Source organism: Struthio camelus, chromosome 3 (genome assembly GCF_040807025.1).
Source record: "Struthio camelus isolate bStrCam1 chromosome 3, bStrCam1.hap1, whole genome shotgun sequence".
Lineage (NCBI taxonomy): Eukaryota > Metazoa > Chordata > Aves > Struthioniformes > Struthionidae > Struthio > Struthio camelus.
Genome location: NC_090944.1, coordinates 98,350,350 through 98,368,809, shown reverse-complemented (window position 1 = coordinate 98,368,809; position 18,460 = coordinate 98,350,350). Strand labels below are relative to the sequence as shown.

At 34.9% G+C, this 18,460-nt stretch overlaps 1 protein-coding gene across 11 annotated transcripts in view; it reads left to right on the top strand.

Moving 5' to 3' along the window:
- CEP170 (centrosomal protein 170) overlaps positions 1 to 18,460 on the top strand; it is a 111,684-nt gene that overhangs the window by 47,259 nt on the left and 45,965 nt on the right. For all 11 annotated transcript variants that reach the window (XM_068939292.1, XM_068939293.1, XM_068939291.1 and 8 more), the window contains exons 8-9: positions 4,219 to 4,695; positions 7,384 to 8,030. In XM_068939292.1, the coding sequence (XP_068795393.1) occupies positions 4,219 to 4,695; positions 7,384 to 8,030 (1,124 nt within the window). The remainder of the gene's footprint in view (positions 1 to 4,218; positions 4,696 to 7,383; positions 8,031 to 18,460) is intronic.

The following is an 18,460-nucleotide window of genomic DNA, read 5'->3' as shown; positions in this document are numbered from 1 at the left end:
TGCAAAGCTATAGAAGTGAATGGGCACAGTATGTCACAGGAAGCTTACAGAACTTTTTAGAACCATAACCTGAAAATATTTAAGTAAGATCAGTTTTCATTTTAACCCCTTTAAAGCACTCAGTTAAATTACTTATTGTGAGAGGTAGAAATTTTTATACAATGCAATTTTGATAGCATTTGATAAGGCAAGTTATAACATCATCAAAATACAAAAAATAATTTTATTTAATATAAGTAAACCGTTACACATATTTTTAACTGTTAAAATGAAAAATAGTGCCATTAGAAAACTGATATTGCTTCACTGTGCAAAATAAAAGAATTGGCCAAAAAAAAGAGACTAAAAGGTAAGTGAGAAATAAAAGGCAGCAATATTGAGAAGGGAAATTTTCATTAGAAAAGAGAAAAATAAAATTCTGTTAAGCACTTAAAATAGGTAACTGCTATTTCGTTAAGCGTATCGTTGCACGCTACCAAATATAAAGCCAAAAATATAAAAATATTTTGGATATTATGCAAATACGACATTTCTGTCTGTATTCATACCTTTGGAAAACAAAAAGGAAGTTTGTTTATTATAGCCAGTAGCAAACTAGTTAGTTTTAAAATAGAAGAAAAAACAGTAAATGAGGATCTTTTGTTCTGCTCTGGGCTTGCAGAATTTTTTTTTCAGGAAGTGCTTTGCTAATTCCAGATCATTTTCCTTTACAGCTTTTAATCTTAAAGTTGTGTTTTTGAGGCAGAAAAACAAATAACTTTTCTGAACTACCTGAACATAGGATGAAATCTTAGAAAACATTTTCCACAGTCTTATGAACAGTATATTAATATTTACAAGCAATTTCTTGCCCATCAGGTAAATTGTGTTGAAGAGCGCTGAACATCTATGACATTTCCTGTCCTGCTTGGCAAGTGGAGTTCTAGGATTCTGACTGCTTGTGTGTGTAACACACTAAAAAATATTTTAAAAAAGAAAAAAAAACACTATGAAGTGTAATGTTGTTAATGTCACCCAGTGAATCTTGCTTTTCTGTTGGTTCTGTCTCTGAAATTATTCCAACAGAGAATCTTCCTGAATCTGCATTTGCTTAAGATTGTGGTTTCCTGAATGTTACATGGTTTTCCACTTAGCAAAGAATCTCTCCTAGATCATCTTCCCTTCCAGAGTTTATTATATGACTAATAATCCCACTACAGTTTTTGCTTCTTTATTTGCCCCACAGGAACTGTGGTTCATTTTCTTTTATAGCTCTAGACCTCTGTAGAAAGAAAGCTGCTGCTTCACAGATTCACCTGTTCTGTTTCTGCCTTTTTCCTTTCATTCTCCCCTGTTTGGCACAACTCATGGCACAGTTTCTTCTCCTTGTTTCCCAAAGCACATGCTTTCAATTGCAGTTCCATAAAATTGCGTTTTTTGCTATACAAATGCTATGCTCATTCTGTTAAAATACAATAGAGAGCTGTGGTGATCACTACATTGGAGTATTTGCTTGAGGCCTTTCTCTCAATGCTATTCATATTTATCCTGATACATAATTTCCTTCAGCATGACAGATGACGTTTTATAATAGGATTTCAAAGGTAAGGCTATTTTATAGGTCACTATTTATAACATTTAGATACTTGTAAGAAATTACATTTAGAACTTTAGTGGAAAGATTTCTAAAGATAATTTAGATCAAGATCTAAATTAATTTTCAATTTATGTTGATCAATTATGGTTTATCTAAAAATGCAAGTACTTTGATTTCAAAGCAGTATTTTGGGGTAATTAAAATTGGTTTGTACATCAGATATTTTAAACTGATTTCTAATAATTTCTCTATTTGGGTAGAAATTACTTTAAATTATAAAGTGAATTACAAATATAGATAAATTCACTCTGTCATAATTTAGGTTCAAACAATGTTATAGCACCAATTTAAACAATAATATCAGAATCAAAGCCTGTGCATATCATTATTGTATAAAAAGTTAATTTCAAATGCTAAATTTATTGCAAGAATCTCATTACGTACTATATTAACCAGTCATATTTTGAGGGAGCATTCAACGCAATATCTTGTATAATTACTGGTTTTATTAGTTATATAAAAGCATAAGTTTGAAGCTTTGAATCTGATTGGAACCAAATGAGAATAGGATACCTATGAGCTTGGTCTCTGGTGGATTAGTGTCCTGTTTAATAATAGCGTTGCATACTCTAAGGATCTTGGCTAAAGATTTGACCTTGGCAGAGCTAGGTCCATTCTAGCTTGTTAGCTAGATGAAAAAGAGGGAGAATGATGGCAGTTCACCTGAAATACAGTGGCTGCAATGTGCAACTTTTATTTCTGTATGTTTTCTATTTTAAAATAGAAGCTGTTTTAATGAACTTTGCATCAATAAAATGGATTCATTTTTAATGCTGATCTACTGTCAAAAGTGCTTTCAGGATGGGGACTAAAATGGCGTTCAGTTTCCCAGGGAATGCAGTAGTGAGTTGCTGTTGCAGTGCCTAAAAACCACACAACAAAGATGAGATACTCAAAATGTAGGAGATTCCTGAGTACAGGCTGGTTTAGAAATTGACAGTGCAAGGGCTGATCTGGAAGGAACTTGTCTCACTTGAAAGTGTTAGCTAGGATATTCTTGGCATGCAGCAGAAAAATATAAAGAGCGTCTGAATTCTGAGCATCTTTTGTGTTTGCAACAGCTACGTTTACATAAAATAAATTAAAACAACCCCATGTGTCTCTATGAAAGAGTTATTTTATCCCATCGGTATCCAATTATGGTGATCGACCAGGAATGTCTACTAATTTTGTCATCCCTCCATTACATCTTTTTCCCCCCTTTTTTTTTTTAAACTTTTTCAGCTATTATGTTATTCCCAAACTAGTTCATATTTATTCATATAAAATTACTATCCTTCTTAAATTTTCATAATATTTTTAACCTTTTCCTAAATATTCACAAAAAGCATATGTTTGTGAAGAGTGGCAGAGGCATATTACGGCACCCTTCCTCCTTTACTCATTAAACTCATGACTATAGTATAAATCTATTTCCGTTGCTACCTTACTGCATAATGAAGTCAACACTTGTGTATGAACATCTCAGCTGATACGGTTTGGCAGTTTTTAGCCACACAAATCTATTAATCGCATTCTTATTCCTTTACTTGGCAAGCTAAAATGCTTTCTTAAACATCTTAATGTGGTTCATGATAAAACACGTAGGAACTATGCAGAATTCTTCTTTTGGAATGTAACTTGCTATGGCTGCTAACCTCTTGAGCATCTGTTGCTTTTAGCACATCTTTACACCAGATATTTTGGATGGTTTACTACTCTCTGAAATGCAATCAAAAGGCTTGTTTTCTTAAAGGTATATCTATGGCTTTTCTAGTAACCACAAGAAGCTTTAACATTCATTGAGGCTAAACAGTGGAACTCTGAGTTCCTACTCCATGGTCTTTCCACATCCTACTTTCTTTACCCAGTTCAGAGCATGATTTTGTAACATGCTGCATGCTCCAAGTTATTGTTGCTCTAATCTGCTTTCTTAGTGCTTTTACAAGTTAAGGTAACAAGTGGAATGCAAGCAGACATTAGTATTTAGTTTGATTCTTTTACGTTTGGTAGAAACATAAAAAGTATTTGTGTTCCAAAACACTTTGCAATGCTCATAAGTCTTGTAATAGTCAAGGCAGAATTGATGTTTATCTTGCATTAATGTGTGAATTGTTTTTCCAAAGAATCTTACCAAACAAAATTATACTAGCCATCCACTGTAGGAGGTGGAGCCAGATCACTAGCACTTAATTTGGGGGCACCTGGATTTGACATTTTTCAGATAGATTGGAACTGCTATAATGATCTTCTCAATTATTTTCTGTAGTGGTTTTTGCCAATTTTCTATGTTGCTAATAGCTCATCTGCTCTTTACATCATCTAAAAATCTATTGGAATGCAAATTTTTTTTGACAAAAATCAAAGTGAGCTTTTGCCACTTCACAGTCCTTACAGCCAAAGCTCGTGCTGTCTTTTCAGTAATGCTTTTTTTTAATGTAATTCTGGAATTGTAGTTCCAGAACTGTGTTGCTCAATCATCTCCACAATCTTGCAGTTTATTCCAGAAATTATTCAAGTGGCCTTTACAGGAGTTCGGAAATTTCTTGAAGAACCTGAAGTTCCCCAGTATTGTGAAATCTATTTTTTATTTTTCTTAATAGGATGCAGCACAGATGCCAAGCAAGCTGAGGAGCAATCTGCAGCTGCAAGTGAAGAACTTTATCCTTTCTGTAGGGAGCCAAGTTATTTTGAAATCCCTACAAAAGAATTCCAGCAACCTTCACAAATAGCAGAGAGTGCTATTCATGAAATTCCAACAAAAGACACACAGAGCTCCCATGCAGCAGGTGCAGGGCATGCTTCCTTTACCATTGAATTTGATGACAACACTCCAGGAAAAGTAACAATCAAAGATCATGTGACAAAATTCACATCTGAACAGCGCCACAAGTCAAAGAAGCCTTCTTCCTCTAGTGGCCAGGACCTGCCTGGGCTTCAAACTGTGATGATGGCTGCAGAGAGCAAAGTAGCAGATTGGCTAGCACAGAACAATCCTCCCAGAATGATATGGGAACCAACAGAGGAGGATTCCAAAAGTATTAAGAGTGATGTTCCAGTATACTTGAAGAGACTGAAAGGTAAAGTGAATAATTCCAACTATGCTTATTTCTGAAGGTAACAGTCCTTCACCACCATCCAGTAAGTGGATCCCTGAGCCTTTGCGGAGTTCAGCTGAAACTGTGGATACTCCACATTCGCACAGGGATCTGCCCTGGGGAATCTTATTACACAGTTAAGACTTTAAAAGGAGAATTAAAAAAAAAAATCCTAAATCATCTTATGGTAAGTATACTAATTGGAGATGTTCTAATTCAGGCTGCAGTTGAAATCGGGGAGAAAGAAAAAACCTAAACCTGACCTACATTTTATATATTTCACTTTTTCCAGAATATTATTTAAAAAGCTGAATTGCTTTTGAGAATCAAAGCTCTGAAGTTCAATTTACAGTTTTAGCAACTCTTCTAATAGCATACGTTCTGTGAATATTGATGAGATCTAAGGAAGTCATGGCAAGGTATGCATTGTATAGTTATTCTGCTTAAATTGATCATGTGCGATGGAGTCAAGCTTGAGTCATGAATCTGAAATAGACCAAGAAGCTCAATTTTTATACTAAATTGGCAGGATATTGTATTTGCAAGAATACTGCTGTTGAATGACGTTCCAGTTGATTATACATGTTCATTTACTGCAGACAATGACATTTCAAATAAAATGAAATCGAATGTTAACTGTGAAATGTGTACTTTCTTTTGGATTCCACTTAGCAGAATAAAGAAAAAATGTTTTGGTTTGCAGATGAAAATCCCAGTGACATTCAAACTTTCAGAATGAAAACTTCAGAAGAAATTTAAGCACCTGTTTTCTCTTTTAATTTCAGCAGGTTAACTCTGCAATTCCCAATTTCTTGATTTTTATTTATTTTTTTCCCCTCCAAACAGTAGTATATCTAAGATAACTGGGATTAGAAGAAAAGTGTTTTGTTGTACTGATCAAAAGTCTGCTTTTTAAGGCTAGCTCTTTCAAAGTAATGTTAAAAAAAAAAAAAAAAAAATTTGAAAACATGCTAGCACCGATGCACTAACATTCAGGTAATAGTGTAATACTTCTTGTGAAGAGTATCGTAGAGCTTTCTTTGGTCTTCATGATATTGTATCTCATTCATGAATATTTTTTAAAATATTTTTAAAAATATTATCTACGCCACTTTGATAAATAGGAAGGACTTTGTTTATAAGGCTTTAGCCTTCTCCTTGTAGCAGAAACTCATGAAAGCTTGATAAATATTCAGCTGAGAGATATTAGTTATATGTTGCATTTGGCCATGACAAATTGTCTGAGTTTTGTAATCTTCTGTTATCTGTTTGTACTCTCTCCCTTATATTGCACTATTTCAAGTCATAAAGGTGTGGTATGTATCTAGCTGCTTTGAAAGTTAGATTTTTTTGGTTTTTTTCTCCTCTATTTTTTTCCTACTATACCCTATAGTGAAGTCACACTGCTAAAATAATGTTGTATGACTTTCACAATGGTGTTCCTATTAACTGTTATTATTTGGAACTGTATGAACTATTACAGTCATTTTCTTAGGAGTTATGCAAATAGGTAATAAAGAGGAGGTCTCTGCCCCAAACAGGAATGTAGTAAGAATTTCAGCAGTGTATGCCATGTTGTTAGTCTGCTAGGAAGGCTTTCCAACATATGATTCCTGTTGTAAATGAACAGTGGTTGCCTATCCTGTGTAAGTGCGAAAACCATTAGAAAGCTGTCCTCTGCAGAAGGAAAAAAAATTCACTTGTACATTCTACATAAACCTAAGTCCTCATACGAAAGAGTTTAAAGAAGGCAAAACTGTTCCTTCCCTGGAGGAAGTGAGCTAAAACTTAAAAAAGTGTGGACTGTTTCATGGTACATGAGATTGCTCAGCGTTAAATGTGACTTACTCTGTATGAGCATTAAACTTTCCATACGTTTTAAGGCATCATTAAGGCATCCTTACTGAGTATGTTTACGTATGTATGTATGATTTATTAAATACATAACCAATATCCATAGATCTCAAAGCAGTAGTAGTAGTTATGAATAAGTAATAACCATTTTAGATCCTGATGGTAGTACATCAGATGCTGAGAGGAGTGAATGATGGAAGAATTCACTGTGCTTCCTGGATAGAATAATAAAGAATTAATTCCAATTTTAAGTAGACATTTCTCATGATAAGCTGTTGTAATTGGTGGGGAAAAGACCCATCCAATAATATAAGCTGTGGCTCTCAAAATATATTTTCGGAAACTGGAAGGATTATATACAGGTTATATGTTAGGGTTTTTGTTGTTGTTGTTTTTCTTCCGTTTTAACCTTGCCTAGAATGTTTCAGTAGTCATTTGTAATCAACTGGCTGCGTAACAAAATTAATATAGTTGGGAAAAACGTTGTCTCCAAACTCTAACAGAAAAGGCAATATTTTACCAGCTGTATGTCATTGATAAAGTATTTATAGATTTGAATTTTGGTGGAAAAAAAGCAATTCAAATATGCTAATGTTACTGATCAGTTTGTAAAAGGTTTCATTGTTTGACTGGTAGCTTTAGCTGTAGTTGTACAATATTTGCAGAACCGGTTACCAAATGCTGTTGGATTCTACACAGTAAATCAAGAAGAAATTTCTTTTTTACTTTGCCAGTTTCTTTTGTATGTGTTGAGTGTTTTTTGTTTGTTTTTTGTTTTAATTTCGTAGTTTTATAAATCCTTCTGCTTTTTTGTAGGGAATAAACATGATGATGGTACACAAAGTGATTCAGAAAATGCTGGTGCACACCGGCATTATAGTAAGCGGGCAGCGCTTGAAGAACACTTAAGAAACCATCATGCAGAGCTGAAAAAGTCACACCAGAAAGTCCATTCCACAGAAAAGCAACAAGAGCAAACTGGTGCGAGTCAAACTGCTTTTATGATTGAGTTTTTTGATGAAGACCATCCTCGAAAGAGACGTTCTTACTCTTTTTCTCAGAACGTAGGAGCTCTGTGCCCAGAAACTCCTTCTCCCACACCTCATGCACGGTCTGAAAGAGTGAAGCCTCCATCAGCAGAGAAAGCTGTTCCTTCGTCTGTGCAGGCTAGCTCAGCACATCACAGAGCAGTACATGGTGTTCATGCAAAACTGTTGAAGCAAAAGTCAGAAGAACCCTCTGCTGCATTGCCTGTCCTACAAGCGGCACTGTTAAGGAGTTCAGGAAGCCTTGGCCATAGGCCTAATCAGAACCAGGAGGTGGACAAAAAGTTGAAAAGTCAACATATTTCTGCTGCCACTGAAAAGGACAATGAGGATGACCAGAGTGACAAAGGTACTTACACTATTGAGTTGGAAAATCCTAATTCTGAAGAAATGGAAGCCCGAAAAATGATTGACAAGGTGAGAAGCCTAAAACATTACTAACATTGGTACGTGGTGTGTGGGCAACAGTGTACCATGCCTATTTATTAAAGCTGCTGCAATAATACAAGATTTCCAGCCAGTCTATAATGATGATGTATAGAATATCACAAAGACAGCAGGACCCATTTGGCTAAAAATTATTCCTATGGATACTGCTATTCTTTTAGCTTGGCAGTTTTAATGCATTTTAAGTGGTTAAGTAATATAAGGGAACAAAATTAGATTAACTAGTATTTTTATGATAGTTATTAAATTTAAATTTATTACGTTCTTGTAAAAATACTTACTTGTTCTTAAGATCCAGTTGTCTGCGTAGTTTTCAGGATACAAATTAGTACCTTCCAAATTAGCATGTAGAAATAGATTGGAAATGTTTTCTATACTTGTGGAGAAAAAAAAAAAAAAAGTCCTTAACTGCAATAACTTAGATTTCAGCATCCATTATGAGGTAAGAGTATAATTAGGAATACTTTCATTGTTGAAATATATTGTTTGATAGCAATGTCTTTTTCATAGTTTGAATGTAAGTATATACTTCATTAGCTTTAGGAGCTTTACGATGACCTAGACTGCAAATAATTTTTTTTGAGATTCAGCATGAAGATAAAGGAAATACTACATTTAATCATTTGGCCTGACTTTTGAGTAAGATCTTTATATAAGTATGTATGTGAGTGTATGTATATTTAGAGAGTGAGTTGTATGTGTGTGTATATATAAAATACATCTATATTTTATTTATATATTGTTGTATTTTCCTAAATAATTCGCTGTTGTAGAATGCTGACATCCAATTCTAGGTATGTTTCTGGCCTCCGTAAGAGTAAAATCATTATTTACTTGTTATGGAATTATCTCAAAATTGTTTCTATATGTCTGTAGCTTGTTCATCTCTGAAAGAATATATTTAGCTATCAGTTTTGGCTAAATATAGAAAAAATATTTTTTAAACTAGCTTCTTTATTTTCTTTTTTTTTTGGTTGAGGGAAAATTATAATGTAGTAAATGGGGAAATGGGAAATTTTATTAGATAGTTTTAGTTTATGAAAGGTACTTAAGGAACAATTGGCAGAAGGGTAAAAATGAAGGGGATTGGCTTTCATAAAATCATGACTATGACAGTTTCTCTTCTTATGGGCCCTAAAAAGGAGACTTTAACTATTTTCATTCAGTATTAGAACAACTGCTGAGGACTAAAAACATTGCAAAACGTAGCAAGTGAAAATTAAGGAACTTTATTACTTTGACTTAGTGTCTGCAAACATCTACATTTAATTCATAGGGTATAAATCCTGAATTACATTGTATCAGAAAACATGTCCTGGTTTTGGTAAGTATAGTTGTGCTACAGGCTTAGTTTATTTGACAACTAGGGAAAAAAATAAGACTTGGAAATTGACAATTTACGTACTTTTATGAGAAGGATAATATTGGCTAACGTTTAATGAGCTTTCAAATTATTTGTGTTCTTTGATATCAGTTCTGGATATCTGTAATCAGTTTTTTGCTTGAAACATCTCTGCTGTTACGGGAGAGATGTAGGAACATGAGGAGAATATTTACATTAAGCGTGGTAGTAAAGTATGACTTAATAAACTTAATGTTGTATAGCAAGTTTTTGCAAATCATAAAATATCCCTTACTGCTAACTTAACAGGTTTTACTAGAAATTAAAGATTTACTAGGAAGTGAAGGAGGAATTTTTACTGTTTGAGCTCTCGTATATCTTGTCATGTAGCATCTGTACTGAAGTATTTTGAACAGTATATTTGGGACCCAGTACAAAGATACTTTTTGTAAGTCTTGCTGCGTAGTTCTTATTTGATTTGGTAATACGGAAGAAGTATAATACCATCTTTATGAAGTGCAGAAAAACATCCAGTAAAGAAAATCAAAACCAAATGGAAGCCAAAATTTCTTGCTGCAGCTCAGCTCAGCTCAGCTTTGTTCCTTTCCCATTTTAAATTTCTAATGCTCTTGATTCATTCGGTTTGCCAAAGGTGGAAGAATGAGGAATAAGACAAGGACTTTTGTCAGCCAACTGGCTTGTTAGAAAGGGCAAATTAAAGGGACTTAGATTTACTTAGATGTTTTTTTCCTCAAATAACGTATTGAGCAATTGTGATAAAATCCAGATCTAAGGCTTCTGATAAATGGCAGTCATCTGGGATTTATCTTTATGGTAGATGTTAAATAAAGACTCAGTCTCTGCAGAAGGTAAGACCTTTTAAGGAGTCTGTGCTGTTTTATTGGCAATTTATCTACCAGTTTTCCTCTCTGGATGCCTCTCGGACTGAACCACTAAGATATTAAGTGCTGTTCTTCTCTGCTGAGTATTGTATTAAATGTATCCATTTAATCAATAATTCTAGCCTAACCTCTCTTTCTTGTCAAGTAAGCCCTTTTTCTAAGTAATTATGATGCCTGCTGAATTGATTTTTGTTCAAGAGAGGCAGTTGGCTCAAAAGATTCCTTCAGCTTCACAAGAACTGGATTTGCTAGGGTTAGGTTGAAAATGCACTACGAATGGCAAGGATATATCTTTCTGAAACATTGAACAAATAACCAGTATACCTGTAACAATTTACATAGAATGATGCTAAAATCCATGCCTAATTTGCCTGAATGTTTTCTACAGAATAGAATGTTTCTGTATTTTTGGCCTTTTTTCTTTTTACTGAAAAAAGAATGAACAAAATATGCAAAGATTGCTTTCAGTGTGGCTCATTCACCTGGGAAGCCTCCCGTAGACTAACAATCTGGATTTAGCCAAAAAACACAGTTCAGAAAAATTCAGGCTGTGCTTTTCACAAATTTTAGCAGCTAGGAAACTTGCTGAGCCAATGAAAGTGAAATTCAGGCATATATCAAGATCTGTGAGGTGAGGTCGCTGGAATAAAAGCAACCTATGTAAATGACCACAGAGACTGAAATGAGTAGGAAAAGAGGGATTTGTTAAATTATTTGGAAATTTGCAAAATTTAAAAATTTTAAATTTGATTTTTAGGACATAAAAATGGTAAGTAGAAAGTTTTCAGTTTTAAACATGAAAAAATAAAATGCAAGAATGGTATATGCCTGGAGTCCTCAAAAGACGATGCCTGTTTCACTCATATATGTCAGTTATTCATTTGAATTGATTGCAATTTAAAATCTTCTATTCTTAAATCAACCATGCTAGAAGCTTATTTCAGTAACACTAGTGAGTATGCCTTCCATCCTGTTATTTGAATTTTATTCATAAATCTTAAAGTACTTGTCAGAGGAAATAAATGTCATTTCTGCTGTGACCCACTTTGAGTGATTTCTCTGTAGAAATGTATGCTCTCTCCCAGAGGAAAAACAAAAATCATGGCGAATAAGCAATCTATTGCTTAAAAATTGCGAATTTTGTAGAAAATAAGAGAAATCTCTGGATATGTTATTAGGGGGAGACAAGCTGTTGTCATGAGATTTCCAAGTTTTGTCTGTAAAAAGTACACACACACCACCACCTACCCATCACTATTTCTGGGCTAAATATCAAAAACTGAAGTCATGTACAGAAGAGTACTGTATAAAGAAAATGGATAATACTTAGAACAGTAGATAGTGTTCACTGTGTCTGTTTATGTGAGCAGTCTGCTTTATGTATATGTGAAACTGTGTTAGAATGTTTTGATTTGCACCCCCTCAAGTCTCACCAAGGCATGGAAAATCTACCTTTATTTAAATTTGTATTTAACATCAGAGACAGCATAAGATGATGTAATGTTTTATTTTGTCTTGCTTTGTCTCACTATAATTAGAAATTACTGATTTCTCTTTATGGAATCAAACTTCAGCATTTCTGTACGAGTCGACCTCATCTAACTAAAGGAATTAATATGCTTTAGGTTCAGCTGAAGCACTGGAGAAAACATTGTTACACTTCTATGTTTTTACTTCTGTCAAAATGGTGAGGGCTTAAGTTCCTTATGCGCATAATGGGGTGTCAATGCAAATCTTTTTCTAGGAGAAGAATCCAGAAAATCTTAGACCTATTTCTATTTATGCTTTGTTTCTGGCTTCTTAGGGGAAAACGTGCACATATGTGAATAAGGATTTTAAGTGATAAAATGAAAGAGTTCAGAAAAAATCATTTGATGGGCCTAGATTTTGAAAAGCTCTGTTATGCCTGTATGTACTCTTTCTATAGAACTGGTGCAAGATGCTGACTGATACCAAATACTTTAGTTACGAAAGATGTTTAAAAGAAAATGCAGGTTGGACATGCTTCTTGCATGTCAAAAGTATTTCCATCGTTAGACAAATTTTGAAGGTGCATCTTTAATGTCTCCTTAGGTGGCTTAAGTAATTTAAGGGGCAGATTGCTTGAAGGACCTCTAAAGTTGCTTTTTGTCATAAATACTTCAGTTGTATATGAAGTTTTGAAATTTAAATACCATTTCCCATTCAGGAAATACTAACCTGATATTTAGGACGAAACTAATATTTCTTTTCATTGGGAGGGGGAAAAAAAACCCAATCATGAAGTAAGGCAATTGGCATAAACTGAAGCACAGGAAGTTCCGTCTGAACCTGAGGAAAAACCTCTTTCCTGTGAGGGTGACTGAGCCCTGGAGCAGGTTGCCCAGAGAGGTGGTGGAGTCTCCTTCCCCGGAGATATTCAAAACCCGCCTGGATGCGATCCTGGGCAATGTGCTCTAGAGGACCCTGCTTGGGCAGGGTGGGGATTGGACTAGATGATCTCTAGAGGTCCCCTTCCAACCTCAACCGTGCTGTGATGAAGGTTCGCCCTGAGAAGGAGATACTTGCAACGTGTAACCAAACCAGTGAGCAAATTATTTCTGCAAAGTGGGATTGAGTCTCTTGTAGTACACTTATGAATTGGTATACATATATGTGTGATTGAGATATGACAAAGGGCAAAGTTATTTAGTTAGTGAAGGCTTGGGCTTTCCCTTTGCCTATGCACACAAAGGTATAATTTCAGTAGGGGGCTAATGTGCACCTCCAAAAGTAGATCTTTTAGTCTCTGTCTATCTATAGTGGATCTCTATTGCAAGTTAGGAAGAAAAGTTTACTGCCTTTAGTTTTTAACTTGGAAATTTCATTCCTTTCAACTGGACTGTGCCAGTTTCCCTATGGCAGTGAAAGAAGGCAAAAGACCACATACATATCTCGTGCCTGATTGAACCAGAGAAGACATTCCTGTCTTATCCCTAAAATAGGGGATGGGTGGACGATGGATCAAGTGCACAGCAACTTGAATGTAACTTCTTAGCTACAAGGAGGATAAAGAATGAGGAAGGGGAATAGCACAGCTAATGAGAAACACTTTTGCAAAACTGATAAGAATTATGCTCTAGCTTGTCACACTGAGGCAGTAAAAGGGCCTGGGGGAGGAAGCTGGGGTCCGCCTATGTGCCTTTATTCCCCCCACTTTGGTTTCATGCATTTTGCTCCCTGAAATTTGTCAATATTCCAACTGTACGTGTAGTAGAAGGATGGTTACAATTTGCAAACCGTCGCAGTCTTCAGCTGTTACCCTTTGTAGTGGTCTTCTCTTTAGTTGCTCAACTTGTCAATTCTATCTTGTAAATGTTCCTGTGCTTACACAGAATTCGGCTATGCTTTTCACAGGGAGCACACCACCAGGCACACCAAATCTATTTTGTGTTATTGAAGTTTTCTCTGAATAGCATCTGACTATGACTTCTGACTCCTTTTATTTTCGAATAACTTGACGTTATTACTATTTCTGTCAAATTCTGTGGTCGTCTTGCTATCTTGACCCGGAGTGAATACTGTGAGTATTAGTGGTTTGGAAACGAGCTGTAAATTAACCTCTTCTGTCATTGGTTTACTATTCATTCGCAGGTTTACCGGATGGTTCTAAGCAAGATCACTGATACCCTTGCAAACTCTTGCGTTCTTTTCACTTCTCGCTTGCTCTCGTCAGTATGAATACTGTATGGTTGAGACACAATACTCTCTGTAAACAGAGAACGCTTGGAAAATAGCAGTTAAACTTGCTTCGTAAAAGTCCCTTCATTAGCCAATGATATTTCTACATCGAGGTGTTCAAATGTCACTTAAATTCATAGAGATATATGAATTGATAACTAGGCAAGTAGGTTTAGAAAATAAGCGTATTCATGATGTGGAAGAAAGTTATGAGCAAGTATCAGATGCTGGCTCTCTTTTTATATGTGTAGAGCCATTTTTAAAATCGCCTTCTATATCCAGCTGGAGCCTAACGAACGCGTGCCAGTCAGTAACATACAGAAACACCAGTTGCACAGCAGTTTTTTTTTTTTTTTGTAGAGATGTGAAGGCAACCTCTCAGTGTAAAGGAGAGGAGCTGCACCTACGTGCTACAAGTACCACCGTGAAAGTAAAAGGAAAATAGTACTCTCTGCTTAAATAGCTTTAAAGAATCAGGTCTTTTTCTAACAGAATAATGCTCTCAGTGATGCAGTTAACAGCTAAGTGCTAAATAAAACAAATTCAGGATCCTGATCTGGTTTAGAACATGTTTTCAGTGTTACTCTAACACAAAACGTATCAGTAAGTGATTTGTTTTCATTTACATTCAGGTGTTCTGCCTTTTGGGTAGGTTCAAAGCTTTCTTCTGTTAACACTTAGCAGTTGCTCTCTCTTTTGCACTGAATGATAAATTTTCTTTGTTTTACGTTTCTTAAATAATCAGATTTGTTCTAGTAGAAGAGAGTTGTTCTTGTCAAACATATCAGGTTAAAAAACCTTCCTCAGGCTCAGAAAAGGTAAGTCTGTCAGTGGTTGGAAGGCTTCAAAATAATATTTCTACAGTTCATCTTCTCTTTTTGTTGATATAAGATGACTGCAAATTATCAGGGCAATGAGTTTCATGCTTGCAATAAAGCAATATATTGCCAGTGATGAATTTTAATAAATGAATGCAAAAATAATTCCAAAAGTGTCTCAAATACTAAATATGTTCATGAGGCCATTACGATAAGTGAAGAGCAATTCACGGATTTTTTGCAAGCACTTAGTTTCTTAATTTCTTCTGTGGGTTTTTTGGGGGGACTTTTTTTTCCCTTTTTTGGTTGTTTCAGGTGGTTGTTCTCTGTTTTTAGCTTAAGCCAATTCTATTTCAGGATATTTCTGAATGGAAATACTTTGCAGGACTTTCTATAGCAGAGTTAAGCGCTGTCCATGTATGTGTGGGAAGGGAGGGAACAGAACGGAGGCTGTATGTGAGGTTAAGTTCTCATCCACCTAGCTAATGTGTAATATTATAGCAGCTTAGGCATGCATGGAAACATTGGGCTTTAGCTAAAATTTTCTTTGCCTCCCAAATTATTTATTTCAATTATGATGTTATATTCACTTCAGATTCCTGATGAGTAATTGATTTTTTTCATCAGCAAAGTAGATCTAATAAAATTGAACCATACCAATTCCCAACCAGGAGAAGTAAAACTTTTTGTAAAGAGTACAAAAATCAAATAAATCTCAATCCACCCCCCTGCCACCTAGAAAAAGCATTCTGTTGTGACTGTTTGATAGGATTCTGTTTTCAATGCAAGTTTCATATTTTAGATCATGTTCCAATTTATTTATTTTCTAGTAGAAAAGAGTACTATTTTAAAGGCCTAGTTTTTAAAGGTAGATAGACAATAATAGTAATGACCTTGTTTTAATGTACGTGCTATCATTCTTAAAACTACTTCATTTTATACCATGCATAGAGGGTACATAAAACATTGTCTATTAACGCAATCTTGAGAGAGATTTTTTTTTTTTTCTCACCTCTTAAAAAATTTGGAATAACTGTAACAGTTCAGGGTGAGGAGCTGTGCTGTTGTTTGTGTAGATGCCAGGTTTTCCACTTTCATTTTCTACTTCTTTCTGTTTAGCATGATACTTGTATTTCGATTTATTTGGGTGGTGAGTTTTAGGGGTTTTATGTTGTTGGGGTTTTTTTGTTTTTTTGAGGAGGGGTGTGGGTTTTCTTTTTGGAATGTGTGTATAATTGGGAGTCTGCTCTGAGAAGTGATTATAATAAAATGGAATCTTCTTACTCGTATTTGTTCCCAGAATATGTCTGTTCATACCATTTTGTGTTGCTGGCTAATGTTACGTCCTTCAAGGACTGCTATGGGTTTTTACTTGCTGAGCTGGGACTTATTACTGAGAGACTTTATTGTTTTTGTGCTGCAAGAAAAGAAACAAACTGTTTAATACCAGATCGTTTTTACATGCAAGATGACTTTGGAGGTCAGTGGTAAACAGATGGCTGTATGTGGCATCTTCTACAGTCACTTCTCAGTATAAAAATATATTTTTAAATAGCTTGATTTTTGGCTGCGTTCTTCTGAAAGTTTTTTTTTTTTAGAAGTGTTAGCTTAATTAACAGATCTCGTTGCAAACCTTAAAGTTATATGTGCAATCTTGGAGATAGAGGCAAACAAACATAGTATTAAGCATAAAATAACCACTAAAAAAAATTGCAGACTGAGAAGCTTAAGGTGAATGTTAAGTTAAATATTTTGAAAGTAAGAGTGACAAAATCATGAGTAGGTATTTTGTTGTACCCATATATTTGTAATATATCAATCTAGTTTTGTGGTACCATAGTAGTCTATGATGGGATGTTTTCCATCATTTGTTTGTAAATACATCACACCATTTGTGTCAGGGATTTTATTTTAAAACATTGAGGTATATGCCCAATCAAAGCATTTTTAAAAGATCTATAGGACTTATTATAAAACATATAAAGTCTTTGGTTAAAGGCTTTGAATCATTGAAGCACTTATTTTTACAGCACAAGTAGGGGGAAAAATGTTTTGCATTGCAACACTTAACATACACATGATGATATATTATAAGTGGAGCTCCTTTTGGCAAATGTTTGCAGCGTTATAAATGACAAACTGTCTGAAAAAAAGTCAAAGGACTTGGGAGTAAGTGAGGATAGACAATCTCTACATGTTTAAATGATTAAGGAAACAACTGGCTTTCAGCCCTCCTGTCTTTTCGCATCCTTTGGATTTTGCCATTGCTCCAGTGATTTCTTCCAGAAAGAATACATTTTAGCTCCACAAAGTGTCGTGGTTGTAAACTGACCATATTTTATGAATGTGATATTGAAAAATCAGTAGAACCATTGAAGCCTAGCAAATAATCTGAGGAAATAAATTCTGGCAAGAGTGCTGAGGGTGTTTGTCAAGCTTATTATTTTTTTTTTTTTTTGAGAAGTGTTACATACTCTAAACATACTGTTTTCTTTTGAATTCTGAATTTCTAAAGAAAATTAGTACTTCATTATAGCAAACAGGTACAAAATATGCATGCACGTAAACATGTAACTGGCTTATGGTAAGAGGAAGTTACTAGGTTTGGCATGCCGATCATCTTCACTCACTTATGTGGCATCCTTCGTATTCTGCTAGAGTGTCTTGCATCTGATTCTGCATCTTGAATAGACGGTAAAAATGCCTTAAACAACTTCTGTGAAAATGTGTGGCTATTCATGAGATAAGCCCTGCACATGGGCTCGGATAACTGCCAAGAACAAACACAAACCATTAAAATTGAAGCAACTGGGTTAAATACAGTTCATGCAGTAGCTGAAAAGGAAGTGTACATAGGAGTTGTATGCTGGCTCATCATACTTTTTAAAGGGAGAAGAAAATGTCGTCTTTTGTCCTTTTTTTCCCGTGTGATCAATAATTTTGACTTCTAACAAGCAATTTATGGTATATTATTGATGTCTGGACTATCCTGTTTAGCTAAGTACCAAAAGCTCAGTCTGAACACTAAATTTAGCGTTGCCAAGATGATCTGTGTTATGGATCTGAAACCTACTCCGTTTCCCTGCTCTTTGGAATTCTCTCTCGCTGTTCTGAGTTTGGCGTATTTAGTCTGTCTTCTCCTTGCTTAGCACATACAAGCTGTGTCCAAATCTAGTTTATGTGTTTCCAAAATTCACTTTTTTTTTCTGCTGGTTTGACTGCATCAATTCACAGCTCAATTTCTGAAATCTACTTTTAATTTATTTCTCTGGCAATCAAATATATTTTTCTTCCTCCTTTTCCCCTAAAAAGTTATGAAACGTAATTGCCATTTAATTTACATTCCCATCACTTTACAATTGCAAATACTGCAATTTCAAATTGGGCCACTTGCTCTCTGTTTTCTTTTACCATGTTCCTGTCTTTAATGCAATGTGCACTACAGCTTCTTGTCCTGTATCTATGTTCTACTTTCATTTAGTTTATCCATTTAACTATTCATACTTTAATTTCTTTCTGTACAATTTTTGGTTTGGGGTTTTGTTTTGCTCTTTGTGTACACATTGCCCACACTGAAATTAACAGGATTTGAATGATCTTTTTCAAATGCCTCTTCAAAACCTGGCTGTAACTGTTGGT